The sequence below is a fragment of the Papilio xuthus genome, unplaced genomic scaffold, assembly GCF_000836235.2.
Source record: "Papilio xuthus unplaced genomic scaffold, Pxut_1.1 DF827714.1, whole genome shotgun sequence".
NCBI classification, from domain to species: domain Eukaryota; kingdom Metazoa; phylum Arthropoda; class Insecta; order Lepidoptera; family Papilionidae; genus Papilio; species Papilio xuthus.
In genome coordinates this window covers 561,915-577,388 of record NW_013530935.1, presented here as the reverse complement: position 1 = coordinate 577,388, position 15,474 = coordinate 561,915, and the positions used below count along the sequence as shown (strand labels likewise).

Below are 15,474 nucleotides of genomic sequence, written 5' to 3'. Positions count from 1 at the left end.
AGCTAACATTAATGTAGATGAAGGATGAAGACAAAGGTTATCCCGGCGCTTAGCTTCACTGCATTTCTTCGTCTTCGCTAAGATGTACTACACTCTAGGGATGTAACGTCCTTGTTTATTATTTTTCCTTTCTTTCCTTAATTGTATTCTATACTAGTCGTCGCCCGTGACTTATGTGTTCTTCCAGACTATGTTTTATATGTATACCAAATCTTTATATATACAATTCTTCTGTGAGTGTGTATGTCACTGAACTTCTCTCAAACGACTGGACCGATTTTGATGAAATTTTTTGTGTGTGTTCAAGGGGATCTGGGAATGGTTTAGATTCACAATTTTCATCAAATATTAACTTCATATTAATTTATTCAAATTAAAGACGTGTAGACAGGACAACGTCTGTCGGGTCCGCTAGTTTCATATAGATGCGTTCAGACGTTCCGGAAATACCTTCAAACAAACATCCATCTAAACATTCGCATTTATAATATTTGTAAGATGAAAATAATACGCAGCGCATCCAATAAAGCTATCTGATAAAAAGTGTTTCACAAGAAATATTTTTAAATTTAAGAGTTCAGGCATTTAAGTTTGACTATGGCTAAGGTTTTGGTTAGGAATACAGTGTAATTTTCTGCAACCACTTAACACTAATAATGGATAGGATAGCTTGTCAACTGTTCCTTCGTTGCGATTTAAACGCACCTGTTGATACGTGACAGTTAAATCTATCTATATTATTAGTTCGAATCCCCACCATCGCTAGATCAGCGCCAAAATGGCGAAAACCAAATAGGCACAAAATACTTAGTCATGTAACCAGACTAATATAGAGGTCAGCGTCTGCAACTTTAGTTTAACCGAGGTAATAAAGCGCAGGACACTTGTTCAAAAAGGCACATAATTATACACTATTTAAAATCAACTTAACCCAATTATTAAGAAATGACCTAGAAAACTTTAGTGAGGCGCAACACGCAATGTTCAACACTAAATTACAATTCATACTAACAAAAGGAATCCGTACAAAACAATATGGCCGACATCTAAATCATAAATCACGGAACACAATTCACTGTCATGATTCCCCATTTTTGTGTACGATACCCGAATTTTTATTGCACGAATTACACCTAAATTAGCCTTTATTAGACGGTTTGGCAGTTTACAGTAAATCTGTTTAAGTGAAACTTCAATTTTATCTCTATTTTGCCAAAGATAATGAGAGGGATAACGATATATTTTATACAGGGATTTTGATTTCAGAAACCAAAGATAAATAGAGTTTTCATATCCCTGTATGATTTAATTTAATTCTTTATTAGCATGCCAAAAACCTTTTACAAACCTTCACTATTAGATCGCTATGAAGCTAATAAAAACGACTAAACGATATTTAATTAGTCACATTGTAGACTTTTCCATCTAATAATATAGCTTAATAAAGCTATTTATCATAGAATGCATCGCGTGGTACTAATTAATTAAGCCTAAAACCTAGGCGCAGTAGTGGCGTTATCATTGCATTAACATAGCCCCTTACAGTATTGCACGCGACCTGGCCCACGGGGTCTTTATGACCTCTTACTTAATACCAACGATTTAATCACAATGGTTTACGATCGACAATCGCAACTCCTGAATGTATGCCACCTGATTTGGTTCAATCTTACACCTTACTAATATTATAAATTATGGATGGATGTTTATTTAAAGGTATCTCCAAAACAGCGCATCGCAGAACAAAGTATAGAAGAACACTTAGGCATAACCATGTTTTTTTTTTCGCAGCAGACGGTTTAGTTGCGTATGTCTATGGGTAACGGTCACATCCCAATTTCAGCGATTTTAGGTGGCCGCTCGCCCGTTTGGCACCTTATAATATAAAAAAAGACGGAGTCACGGGCGACAGCTAGTATCTTGATAATTGTCTAAATGAACGTGAACTTTATATTACTCACATATAGAATTTAGTGATAACATAAATATACGTAAAAATAATATCGTATATTCCAAATTAATAAAGCAAATAGCCATTGATTCCTAATTACACGACTGATTTACGAAGACCTCCGCACTCAAAAGGAACGTTAGAACAATTCCCACGACACCTGGTCGGGTTACACGTTTGCCTTACTAAATTAGCCGTGGCGACCTTCCTTAATGACTTAAGTGCTTGTATACTACCAACATATAAATATAATACGGTGCGTTCTCGGAAAGAAAGACTTCGTATTAAATACAATGTTTGTAAACAAAGATACAACCGAATATGTATCCAAGTCGAAATATCAATAAAAAAGTTTGTAATTAACTGTAAATTGCAGTACTAGAAGTAACTATACTAAAATAAGTAAATTCAAATGAAAATGTCGTCTTTTTACCGTCTACCGCTTCACCGCAACTAAATTTAAAAACGTCACCGTTATCAAATAAAGCGTTATATCCGTTACGCTATTAACCGGTTACATTTACTCCGTTTTTCCAGAAAGAAGTCGTTTACAACGATCGTCACATTTAACGAACAAGCAGTTTCAACGGACTGGATGTTTTATCAAAAAAAAAACGACAAACGTAAAACGAATGTTGGAAACTGACATTACTACAGAAAGCTGAACGATTATGTGGTAAAAAGAAATTTTATTAAGCTAAAAATGTTTAAGGCAGATAATAAAATTCTATTTTGAAGGTAATTTGTTTAATTATAAACTGAAAATCAATACTGCTTTAAACCTTACATCTTACCAATATGAATGCGAAAGTTTAGAAAGATGGATAGATGGTGTATTCAAAGGTATCTTCAGAACGGCTGCATGAATCTCGCTAAAATTTGGTACAGATGTGGTACTTAACGTAATCTGGAAGAACACATAGGCTTCTAATTATGTTTTTTTTTCTTCAAAACTTTATAAATCTTAACGAAGCTCGAAATTCCAGAATAAAGGTAAAGTATAAAAACGGACAAGGATTACTTAAAAGATTTAACAGAATGAGAAAATCAAAGTCGACTGAATAACGGTGTGGGTGTGAACACGAGACCGCAATAATCCCCTCCCCCTGAACGCCCACACCCCTTCCCGCCCCCTAATGCCATACGACTACAATCCTCGATCCATTTCGTCGCATCAAAAAACTCCCAGAGCTTGTTTCTATGTAATAAAGACACCACGTAGCAAATATTTCGCAGCGAGTTCATTTAATCACATCTCATTCAAATCAATTTATTATAAAATTAGGTGTCGACAGCGATCCGTAAGCGGAATTAAAAAAACCTTAATTAGTATTTAATTAGTAGCCTATGTGTTCTTTCATACTGTGTTCTATATGTGTGCCTAATTTCATTAAAATTCGTTCAGCCGTTCTAGAGATACTTTCATACAAACAAACATCCATCCATTCTAAACTTTCGCATTTATAATATTAGTAAGATACATTGACATTATGTACTTTTACCAAAAAATCTAATTATTGTCCTGTTGTTTACAACGATTTTTTCCAAAAAAAAACAAAATATTACGAACTTATTCCTATTAATATTATTTTATTGCAAATTAATCAACTTAAGTTTAGATTAAATTAAAAGTTATTTTTCCAAACATGTACTTGTGTTTTCGTTTTTTATCGGAAAAAGCGTCTTGACAGACAGACAGACGGACAACAAATAGATCCTATAAGGGTTCCGTTTTTTTTCGAGGTACAGAACCCTAAAAACGAATTTTAAAAAATGTCAGATTATTTTTGCATAGAATTGTGGTTAACCTACATAAGCCACAAAATCAAGCTCATCTATACGTTGTGATGTGGGGGTGTTGAGGAGTGGGGGTATGGAGGTATGGGGGAATTAAATTGTCTGCAAAGCTTGCCGAATCACTTGCAATACAATTACTGATATTGTGCCAGATTTGGAAACCTGTTGCCATATTGAATATTATGTACTCTGTTACATCTGATATATATAAATGGCCTATGTGTTCTTCCAGACTATGTTCTACATCTGTGCCAAATTTAATAAAGATCCGTTGAGCTGTTCCGGAGATAGCTTCAAAGAAACATCCATCTTTAACTTTCGCATTTATAATATTAGTAAGAATTCAAGGTTATAAAAATAGCACTTCATACGACTTACAAAAAAAATAATTTCACTTTTCACGTATTTTCACGTTACTCTTGATATGCAAAATAAAATCAACCTTATTCCAATGTTTATAAAGCTCAATTTAATTTATTAAATAAAAACGGCGACGTGTTATAAAGTTCATAACATATATAGCTCATTTATCGTAAAATTATTACAAGAAATTAGCCACAAATAAAACTAACTACAAGTAATATAGATGTAGTTTATGATAACTCGCTCATTTCCATTACTCCGTGAATAAGTGACGTGGAATCGAATCGTTTAGCAAAACAGCAATGGAAATGCCGGTATATTTTATCACGCGGCCTTCGTCTACGGAAGTGTGATAGTGGTTAATCTGTTGCGTTGGACATTTAAATAACGAATTATTTAGTAAAGACAAATTCATTGCATCATATCGTTCCATTTTTAAAGTTGCAGCAAAATTTTGCTTGCGGATTTCCCTAATTTCTGTTTTTCCTTTCCGATATTAGTGTTAATTTTAATTTCCTTAAAATGATTAATATATTTAATGAGTGTTAATTTATTTATAAACCACTAACTGTATCCCGCGACTCCGACTTCGCGGAATTAAAAAAAACAACTCCATTAGTAGCCTATGTCTTCTTCCAGACTATGTTCTATACCGTGCCAAATTTGAGCGAGATCTATGCAGCGATTTTGGTGACACATTCTAACAAACACCCATTCAAACATTCGCATTTATAATATTAGTAAGATGTTATATTAATTCAACAAATGTATAATATGTTATGTTATAATACTATGTATGAATCGTAGTAAATATTTACTTTTTATATCATCACCTGACCATAAGTTCAAAATAGAGAAATCATATTAAAGATTGTACAAAACAACACGAAATAAGACATAAACACACTTAAAAAAATAGACACTCCATCTTGTCTATGTCTTTGAAAGATATTTTTTCATTTAATTTAAATATAATCTCTTACGTTATGTGAATTCCTTTGAATGCGATTTAATGTGATTGCAAAAACATGTTAACTTTTAGTACACGTCTTCTACGCGTTAACATATTTATTATGTCACAGAGTATAATATACAGTATACCTACTTCATACCAAACGTTATTTAAGGTTACCAAAAGCCTAATTAAGACAATATCCTCATGTAAACACATTATCACGTACACGTTATACAACGTCCCGGAGGCCTAATTTAGTCCTCTTTTCCTTCCCACCCTTTTTCTTATAAGGAAACATGGGAAATGGAAGTGGACTTTCCGGATGAGAGGATGCATGGGAGGGGAAAATATTTTCGTTCTGTGCATCCTCTCCTCCGTCGAGTAAAGATAGGCAACGCATATGCAATTGCGTATGTCTATGGGCAACGGTCACTTCGCTATTTCAGCGATTTCAGGTGGCAATAAACAAGTCCATTTTACAATGGATCCTATAGAAAATCTGTAGAAAAAACGGTAAGGAAATGTTACAGATGTAATAAAAAAGGGGTTTATCAGAAACTTTAAATAATTAAATTACCAAAAAGTTATTATGCATTTTCAAACAATTTTCAACTCTATACTTCACAAGTGAAGTGATATATCTGTCTACGCTACACTATGGCGTATAGTTCCGTAAATCGATGTGGTATAAATGCAGTTAGCCTCGCGTACTCGTCACGTTAGATATTGAGACTATGACGTAAGTACATACACTGTAAATATATTTTCTCTTCTATGTATGTCTCCCATCTAAACAACTCATTCAGAACTAGCTATAACCCACAATTCCATCCGCGCGGAATTATAAAAAATACTTAATTATTAACTTATGTGTTCTTCCAGGATATGTTCTATATGTATGCCAAATTTCAGCGAAATCCATGCAACCGTTCTAGTGCAATTTTCTAACAAACATTCATCCATGCATCCAAACAATCGCATTTCTATACTAATATTATAAAGCGGAAGAGTTTGTTTAAACGCGCTAATCTCGGGAACTACTGGTACGATTTGAAAAAAAAAATTGTTGGATAGTCCATTTATAGAGGAAGACTTTAGGCTATATAACATTACGCTATGGTCAACAGTTTTTTTAATTCCGCGCGGACAGAGTCGCGGGCAACAGCTAGTATAACATTAGTCAGATTGGTTTGTTTGTTCTCCCTTCTTCTTCTTTTTTTGGTCTCAGAAACCACAACAGAAACAACTAAAGTAAATTCTCTTAATCCCCGAATATCGTTACCGTTCATGATCATTAAATTGTATTTTACATAACATTTAAAAGGTAACGAGTTTAAAACATTGGAAATTACACGTACCCTTCGTTCTCCAAAACATTTTCAGTGGCCTGTAATTACGCGTACGATAATAACTTTTTAAATGGCGGTACAACGTAAAGGATAATAGATATGAGTTTAACACACTGGATTATAGATTAAAAAAGGTAAATTTAGAGAGCATGAATATTTGAAATAAGAACATAAAAAATCTTACAAATATCTTATGTTACTTCTGTTAGGAAGAAAATCCGGAAATGAGCCAGTGAATTGACTCAACACTGGCCTTATTAAAGTCCCCTCAGATTCATTCTGACACAAGACTTTGTAACGAAAGCACGTCATTCGCGCCAAAGGATTGTAATAAATAATATCTAAAACTTATTACTAATATTATAAATGCGAATGTTCGGAGTATTTTATAACAGAAGGGGACAAAAGAGCAGCGTGAACACTGAAGTGTTTAACGACGCCTATGGACATCAGCAATACCAAGGGAACCGCAGATGCGTTGCCGGCCTCTGAGATGATGATACGGTCGCTTCTTGAAGGGCTCTAAGTCGTAGCGGTTATGAAATACCGCCGAGGACAGACCATTCCTCAACGCGGATGTTTGGATGGATGGATAGATGGATGTTTGAAGGTATGTCTAAAACAGCTGCATAGATCTAGCTGAAATTGGGCACAGATGTAAAATAAGCCTAAAAGAACACATAGGCTACTATTTAAGGTTTTATTTTAATTCTGCGCGGACGGAGTCTCAGGCGACAGCTGGTACATAGATAGTTGTTTCAGACTATGTTCTACATCTATAAAAAACATCAAAATTTTGTGCCTTGATTTTCGCCATTTTAGCGCTGATGATTGTGGATAATGGCGGTGATGTGGATAACTAATAGAGATAGATTTAACTGTCAAGTAATATCAAAAGGCGCGTTTGAATCGGAATGAAGCAATAGTTGTCATTTCCAAGCAATTGCCTATTCATTTACAGCGATCAATGACATTGATAGATTAGTTTTCTAATGGATTAGATTTCATTGAGACGAATAAGCAATAAATAAAGGCTAAACCCTTGCTATTAACGACATTTAGATGACGATATATGAATAACAGTTTCACCATACATTATCGTTGTTTTATACTTGCTGTCGCCCGCGACTACATTCACGCGGAAAAAAAAACTTAATGAGTAGCCTGTGTTCTTCCAGACTATGTTCTACATCTATGCCAAATTTCATCAAGATTCGTTGAGCCGTGTCGGAGATACCTTCAAACGTCCATCCATCTAAACATTCGCATTTATAATATTAGTAAATTTTTACCAGAAGATTACTATACAATGACTACATCTCAACAACAGTACACGAGCCAATGTATTACGTACACAATAACACATTATTGATATTGTAAAAGCAATCGTAACATAACTACATAAAGTACAAATACGAATAACGTGACAAAATTGATTGTCAAATGAGTCATTAATGACATCATAATGCCGCATACGATGGCTGATAATGTTATAAGATTTGTTTAGGGCTGCCAACCTTCAGTAAACGTAGAAACTTAAACGTGCGGTAACAAAACTAGTGAATTGACAACCCTTGACTAATTCGTAGACGACGTCGAACAAAGTCGATGTATGGAACGGCTGAACAAATCTCGATGGAATTTGGTATAGACGTAGAACGCCCGGAAGAACACATAGGCTACTATTTATATATTTTTTTAATTTCGCGCTGACAGAGTAGCGGGCGATAGTTAGTCCTATAGTAACAGTAGCAAACGAGAAAGCGAAACATCTGATTTTAATTGACAGTTGCCAAGAAAAGAAGTAGATACCTACCGTTATTAGACAGGAAAGATATCCCCGTATTATATCCTAGGAGATGGATAGAAGATATTCGGATGGGAAAAAGAACTTTTTGAACCAGTTTATGAAGACCAGAGCTTAATTAAAAAGGCCGTAAGTTTGTAATCAGTGGTATATTCGTACGCGACCCACATACCCCGTTTCATACGGGTCAGTCCAATGTGTGAGGGAACAGGCCTGCGGTTTTGCGGGGTTTCGGATGCGTTCAGTTTGACCTGTTTGTTACTGAGGAAAATACGTACGGATCACCACACGAAAGTGAAGATTGTATCCAAAACGATTTTGCAATAGCGCAAATAACTTAGGTTATGTTAACATAACCTCAAATTTTCTGGCATTAACTTGAAAATATGATATCACGCAAATATTGATCTTACTTTGTTTATTTACTATTTCCTAATATACCTAAGTTATAATAAAACAGGGAACATGTACACCTTAAATTCATCATGAGATTTCTCGTTTTAAATCCGCCCTAAGGTTCCTTACAGATTTATGTAAGACGGATGTCAAAACCCAAAACTTTGCCTACCCAACCGTATTGACTAATCATTGTACTATAGATATAAAACTTTACATTTTGTAGACCTACTTTCCACAACCGTAACACAGACTAGTAAAATTAAAATAGGCCGTCGCAATAAAGGGCCAGTATGCTAACCCGCGTGTACGTTCCGTAAATACACTAGCGTGCACATGAGACCTCCTTTTGTTCCTAACCAACGCATTGTAGGTAAACAACAAAAGCGATTTTTTATACCTGAAAAAAAAGCATATATTTTTATAACAAGAATTTCCCGCCAAGATCTGAGAAAATGGAGCGAAGCAGTGTTTTGTCTGAACTTAGAAAATGGTATTTAAGTTTTTAAACTATTGTCTTAATTCAAATCTTTATAAACATAAACTGTTTTTAAACATTGCGTAACACATTGTTGAAAGACTACGATGATATAATTTATTTTGATTATAATTTCCCAAATACTGTTGAAGAAAAGAAGAATGTGTCCATAAACCGGTCACTTCAGAACTGCCTCTTAAAGGGTCTCGATTCAATCTGTCGCTGGTTCGAATCCGACTCGAAGGACCAAATGATTAAGGAATTATAACTTTTTAGGCAAATATGTAATATGAACTGAAAAAGAAACCGAAGCATATTTGACATTAATATTCACATACAAAACAAGGAAACAAAAAATATAAAAAAAAAATCTGAGCCGGACCAAAAGGCGCTGTTGTCGCAGGTTAGTCCGTCCAAAAATTATTTAAAACCTAAAGTACAAAGAGGAGATTGTGAAATTTTTTACATTTACAGGGGGCGCTAGTGAGCTGACATGATTTAGTTTGACCTGGTCAGGTTGTCTTGTCCGGTCTATAAATATAAATACTTCTCTTTTCTAATTGACATTTAATTTAAAACCATTGCAACTTTTTAGACACAAGAAGACAAATGTACAAAATAAAATTGCCTTAGACATTTTTCATACTTTTAGTACGGGAGCACTGACTGGTGTAGTCGTTGCATCAATTAAACGAATCATCGCCGGCCAGCGCCGAAACTGATTCAATTGGCTAATTAACTCGATACACGACACGAGCATTCACAAATCTACGCTTGGCGTTGCTGAATTATAAACTTTAAAAACATTAACACATTAGGTCTAATATCCTATAATCCCTTTCTTCTCCACTCGCATTTTTAAAACGTATAAAAATTAGCATATACCAATTATCGCTTATTTCTTCACGATTTGCTGATAAATTCATTCCCATTTAGGTACTGGGTATGTATAATACCAAGTATTGGCAAATATACAAATGTCTAAAAATCAACAATATCACCGTACACAGACTCTCTGTTTTCTATGTTAAGCGACAAAACCTGGCCGACGACCAAAATCTAACGAACTGTTCTGAAAATTCTACAACTTTAGCTTTATATTGCGAAAACTTTACCACGGAAGAGGGAAAAGAAAACGATTATAACTTAGGCAAAGAATATTAGCAACGTTTAATAAAAAGGCGCAAAAATCCGCTTTATATTTTTAAAATTGGAACAAAAGTTTGGAGCTTTTTTTAAAAAAAGAATTTAGCATCCTGCTTAACAAGTTTGTCCATTGATTGCAAGCAACATTTTTTTTAAAATTCCGCGCTGAAAAAGCCGCAAAGAAACGCTTGTTACACTTATTATAAAATTTAAATAATTGTGTATAATTAAAAATATTATATAACCCTTTTTAGTCGCCTTTTTCTTTTATAGTCTATGCCAAAAAAAAAACTATGAAGCCAATTAAATGTCAGCAGTAGCTGTCAGTAGTATAAAACACAGCTCAACAATCTGTATGGAATGGGCCTCACGTGGCAAGGTGTTTTTTTTTTATCGTCAACACTACATCACCGCGATCGATACCGGCCAGTGTTATCTAACGCTGTTCATATTGTTTTAACGTCAGTATTTTAATCTGTGGACTTTTTAGGAAATTAAAAGACAAAAGAAAGCTACACAAAGTTTTCCTTGTATGTGTTTCGGTAACAACGTTTGATTGTAAAAATGTAATTTTAAGACGTTATTAATTGAAAATATTACTATTTATGCCTATAAACCAATTTGATTAATAAACGTAAGTTATTATTATTTATTTTTCTATTAATACTTTGCAAATTAAATAAGTTTAGTTTTAATTTTTAGTTGACACCTTCACTTGCCGTAGCCATGATGGAAATCATGGCCATAATTATTAGCTGTCTTCATATTAAATAAGGCGATATTTATGTAGTTTTGGTTTCTCTAATCTCGAAAAATCGTTGAAATTGATTAACAGTTTAATGATTTCGGTCATTATAAGTTATTTAGGGAATATTGTAACATTTATTTTGTATTATTTACAATCCAATAAGTTCTTCTGCAGTTATTTAGAGTATCCATACGTTAAAATCAAACGTTGGTGTTTTTTTTTAAGATTAGTCCAATATAATATAAACGACATGTACTTAGGCATAGATTGTGGATTGCGAATAAAAAAGTAAAGGCTGGAAACGCCTTTACGTAGCAAATTATTTTCAAAAAGACAACTTCAAATTGAACCTAATTGAATAAAAATTACAAAGTTTAATTAACCAACTAAAGCAGTACATATTTTTTTTAAACTCCAAGGAGCAACTTCGTAATTGAAGAAAAACAGTCTAGTTTTTATAGCGTACTAGAACATAGACAGATTCATGCAAACGGTATGTAATTTCTTTTTTTTATACTTTTTTTATCATTCATCTACAGAAAATATAGATTAGTTCTTACTGACTCAGTTGTAAAGCAGTCTCAAAAAGGTCTCCCTCTCACTGGAGAAGTATCGAGTAGTCACAATGAAACACTGGTTATATCTTGGTGCGAGTCAACTTATGGTAAAAATGTCGTAATTACAAGATCTTATAAATGCGAATGTTTCGATGGATGGATGGATAGATGGATGTTTGTTTGAAGGTATCTGCTGAACGGGTCTCGATGAAATTTGGCTTAGATATAGAACATAGTCTGGAAGGACACATTTTTAATTCCGCGCAGACGGAGTCGCGGGCGACTTGTTTATTCTATAAAAGTAGTGGATTATTTTAGAGTTATTGGATTCTGTCAGAAGGTAATATTTTTCGTATTTCGTATCTCTATGTATGAGATACATACACGTTTATGATATTTTATGCTAACCTTACGTTGCATTGTGACCTGTAACATTGTGTTACCTTAGATTTTCCGTCAGAATTTTGAAGTGTGGGTTTTCACTGCTGTAACACTTGTACAAAAACATATGACATCTCTTTTATTATATTTAAATAAACAGAGATAACAATATGTTTTAGATAAGAGTTTTTACAATGGAAACCAATAGTTGGAGATTTTATCCTAGTTTTTGATCTTTTGCGGAACAAAGAAACGATCAAATCTATCTGTTTTATAAAATTACCATAGGGAAATAGCATTTGTCCTGCTGACAGCTGGCATTTTAGCTAAATCTGCCTATAAATATAGCATTAGCCTCCTTATTATTCTCTTGACGTAGTCCATAATTTAATCAAACGTTTGTAATATTTAAAACAATTATTTAGTTTGCCGTCTCTTTGAAATACTTTTTTTCTCTGTGTAGATATTTCATTTGTATTGTATTTGTAGTTTATTCTGTTATATGTCGACTAGTTTTAGAAATATACGCTGAAAACCAATGGATTATTATGTGCAGGCTATTATCTTATCTGTTATCAGTTCAATATGATCGCTACCTCGGCGCGCTACAGCTCTCCGCTCACTTTGTTCAACTTGTAAACAAAAAAGTTCAACAAGAACTTGCTTAATTAGGTTAGACAAACAGCCTCACGAGCACCATACACTCGATGATAGTTTTGCACGGTCAAGGACGTACAGAAATGCAAACGTACGACCAACATTTATCAAACAGGTTCGCTTTAATAATATGTTGTAATGAAACGGTGTAAGAGCGACAGGCGACGGCGCGGCGAATGTTTTGGTGCGTGCGGACGCCGCGGCGACGGCAAAGTTTACACAACATCGCAGCGCACGCGAGCGCACCAATTTCATAAATACGCGCCGACCGGCCGACCATGAAACGCCCCACCGCAGCTCACCGCAGCTCTCCGCGGCCGTCGGCACGGCTCCAACGATAAACACTCACCTTTTTGACCTGGAAGTGCTCCGGGCGCAGCGTCTCCTGGATCTCCTGCTCGAGTCCGCGCGGCGCCGCCTGCACCGAGCCCCGCAGCCCGTCCAGCACCCCCTTAAACGTGAACTTCTTCATCGCGAACGCAGAGACGTCGCGGGTCCTTTGTCCGAGTGCCGGCCGCGGCTACATCACACCCGTCCGCGGCGGACAGAGGCCCGGTTTTGGCGGAGTGAGCGCGAGGCCGGTCCGCGACGCGCCTCTGCGCAGGCCGGCGCCTCCGCCGCCACGCGCGCGCCGACCCGCGATCGACGGCTTGCGAGGCACCGCCTCCGGAATGTACGGCAATGCGGTCTCGCCCGCGATCGATACCTGCCGCTGCCACGCTGCGACACACGCGCACTCCGCTCTTCGCACGCTCGCCGCACGCCGCACGACGCACGCAGGCCACACACACCGACACCACGGCGAACGTTCGCCTACTAGCCCGATAGCTGATAGCCTGCTTGAACGCGCGAAGCGTTCAATCGATATGGGCCGACGTGCCACAGAAAGAGATGAGCAGACGTCACACACGAAGGCTTATCGTCGCACCGCGCACACAAAAATACCAGCTGATGGCTGATGCTCGCTTTCGACTGTCAGCCATAGGTGGCGCTTGACGTAAACACATACGTGACTTGTCACTTGTCACTTGTTGCTGTCAGAGAGTGCAGTTCTGTCAAAACATCGGATTAAGAGTAAACTTTTCGTTAAAGAGTTTTTATTTAAAGAAATGTCGTACAAAACTATCGTAAGAAGCCTTCGGACACTAAGTTATGTGGGAAGCTATAAGAAAATACGAAGCCGACCTTATAAGTAAGTTTAATTACATCTTTTACACATAATACTGCGTTTACAATATCGTATTACAGTTGCTTTCTGCTTGGTAAAAAGGGAATATATCAACGTATATCATGTACACCAACATTTATACTTTACATAAAATTATTCTTACAAGGAAATAACAAAGTATAGTATAGAAGACATTATCAGATTAAGATAAACTGTTGACACAATTTTATCGAACTGTTATTATCAATGTTGTAAAAAACGCAATGTAATTAAAGAGTTATTGCCCCACATTCAACCAGTTTCAAATAATTACATCTACAAACATCACTAGATTGTTAAAAAACTGCAACATGCACAAATATCTGTCTCAAAGATCATACTCCTATATTTTTTCCATAAACACAAAAGTACTTGACCTATAAAACCTTATCATGTTTAATTTATACAATATTGAATAATTTGTCTATATTAAAATGAGATATTTTTTCAGATTTTACTATGCAGCGATAGTAGGCACAGGTTTTATAGCATACAACCAGATGAAGAACAACAAAGCCGAGATGAAAGAAATCATGCAGCTTAAGAACTATATGGCTGAACCAATTACACCTCTGGCACAATTGGAACAGAATCCTGATGATATGAAGACACAGATGGAGCTGCTAATCATGAGGATACAAGCGGAGTTCTGTAGAGCTCTGGAAAAAGAAGAAGATCAGGTGGGAGAGAATATTTTTTGTACATAAAATACGCATTAATGTTTCGTTTGTATTTGTTGTGATAAAATATTTTTTCCTAAGGCTTCTCTTTTATTATAGTTACTATTTTAAGTCACTACCATATAACATAGTCAAGTTTAAAAATCCATTTGTGGTTTAGTTAATTATTCTAGTATTAAAATCTCGGGAATCATGCTTTAGTTTGTTAATTAATTTCATAAATTAACTAGCGATTATTTGTGTATTTTACCCACAGCGTTACTAAAATATTCTATTGGTATTGACTTAAAATGTTACAGCTAATGAATTGTTTCCATTTAAAATATCCAAAAGAAAGTTTCTCTTGTAGGCATGGGAAGATGAAAAAACAGCTGATGATTATGATTTTGATAAAGACCTGTTTTTACCTTCACCGGTAGGAATTTTTCATTTAACACTAAGCTTATTTTTAATAGAATTAGTTTAGAATGTAAAATCAATCCTTGATCAAAAATCCTAAGATTATTAAATAGAAAAGCATGCATTTTTAATCATGAGTTTCAATACTAAAATTATTACTGTCATTTTTTGACATGTATGTCAATAATGTCATCGTATTTTTGCAGTGTATTATTTGTAAATAAATAAATTTATAAGAATTGATGTACAATAAGAGTTGCAACAATAATGAATACTTTCAGAAAAATAGAGGAAATCATTGAATTGTGTCTTGTACCAAAACTTAACAAGAATTATGATGAATGCAAAAATCATTTAGAATTTGGAATTCGCAATAAAAACTTGGATAAAAACTTTTACCTACTAGTAAAACAACTGGAGGCTATTAATTTCAGAGACTGTAATAATCCCGAATCAGTTATATCACAACTATTGATATTGTATTTTGAGCTATCAAGTAAAAACACGTGGGACGAAGCAAATTGTTTGAGATACGTGCAGGTTGCAGCCCAATGGATCCCCTCACTCACATCGAAAAAATGTACATACGATATTTTGACTTTA

General features: G+C 35.2%; 2 protein-coding genes across 7 annotated transcripts in view; one reads left to right on the top strand and one right to left on the bottom strand.

Annotated features, from left to right (window-relative positions):
- Nucleotides 1-13,162, bottom strand: part of Tomosyn (syntaxin-binding protein tomosyn) — a 157,711-nt gene extending 144,549 nt beyond the window's left edge. For 3 of the 5 annotated variants that reach the window (XM_013310548.1, XM_013310550.1, XM_013310552.1), the window contains exon 1: nt 12,935-13,161. In XM_013310548.1, the coding sequence (XP_013166002.1) occupies nt 12,935-13,057 (123 nt within the window). In that variant the 5' untranslated portion in view covers nt 13,058-13,161. Of the gene's footprint in view, nt 1-12,934 lie in introns of all 5 variants that reach the window. The other 2 variants (XM_013310551.1, XM_013310549.1) reach the window with 1 other exon arrangement.
- Nucleotides 13,163-13,592: 430 nt separating this feature from the next.
- The window catches only part of Coprox (oxygen-dependent coproporphyrinogen-III oxidase), a 5,182-nt gene continuing 3,300 nt past the window's right edge, over nt 13,593-15,474 (top strand). Inside the window, exons 1-3 of one of the 2 annotated variants that reach the window (XM_013310554.1) lie at nt 13,593-13,777; nt 14,244-14,472; nt 14,822-14,887. In XM_013310554.1, coding sequence (XP_013166008.1) covers nt 13,695-13,777; nt 14,244-14,472; nt 14,822-14,887 — 378 coding nt within the window. In that variant the 5' untranslated portion in view covers nt 13,593-13,694. The remainder of the gene's footprint in view (nt 13,778-14,243; nt 14,473-14,821; nt 14,888-15,474) is intronic. The other variant, XM_013310555.1, reaches the window with a different exon arrangement.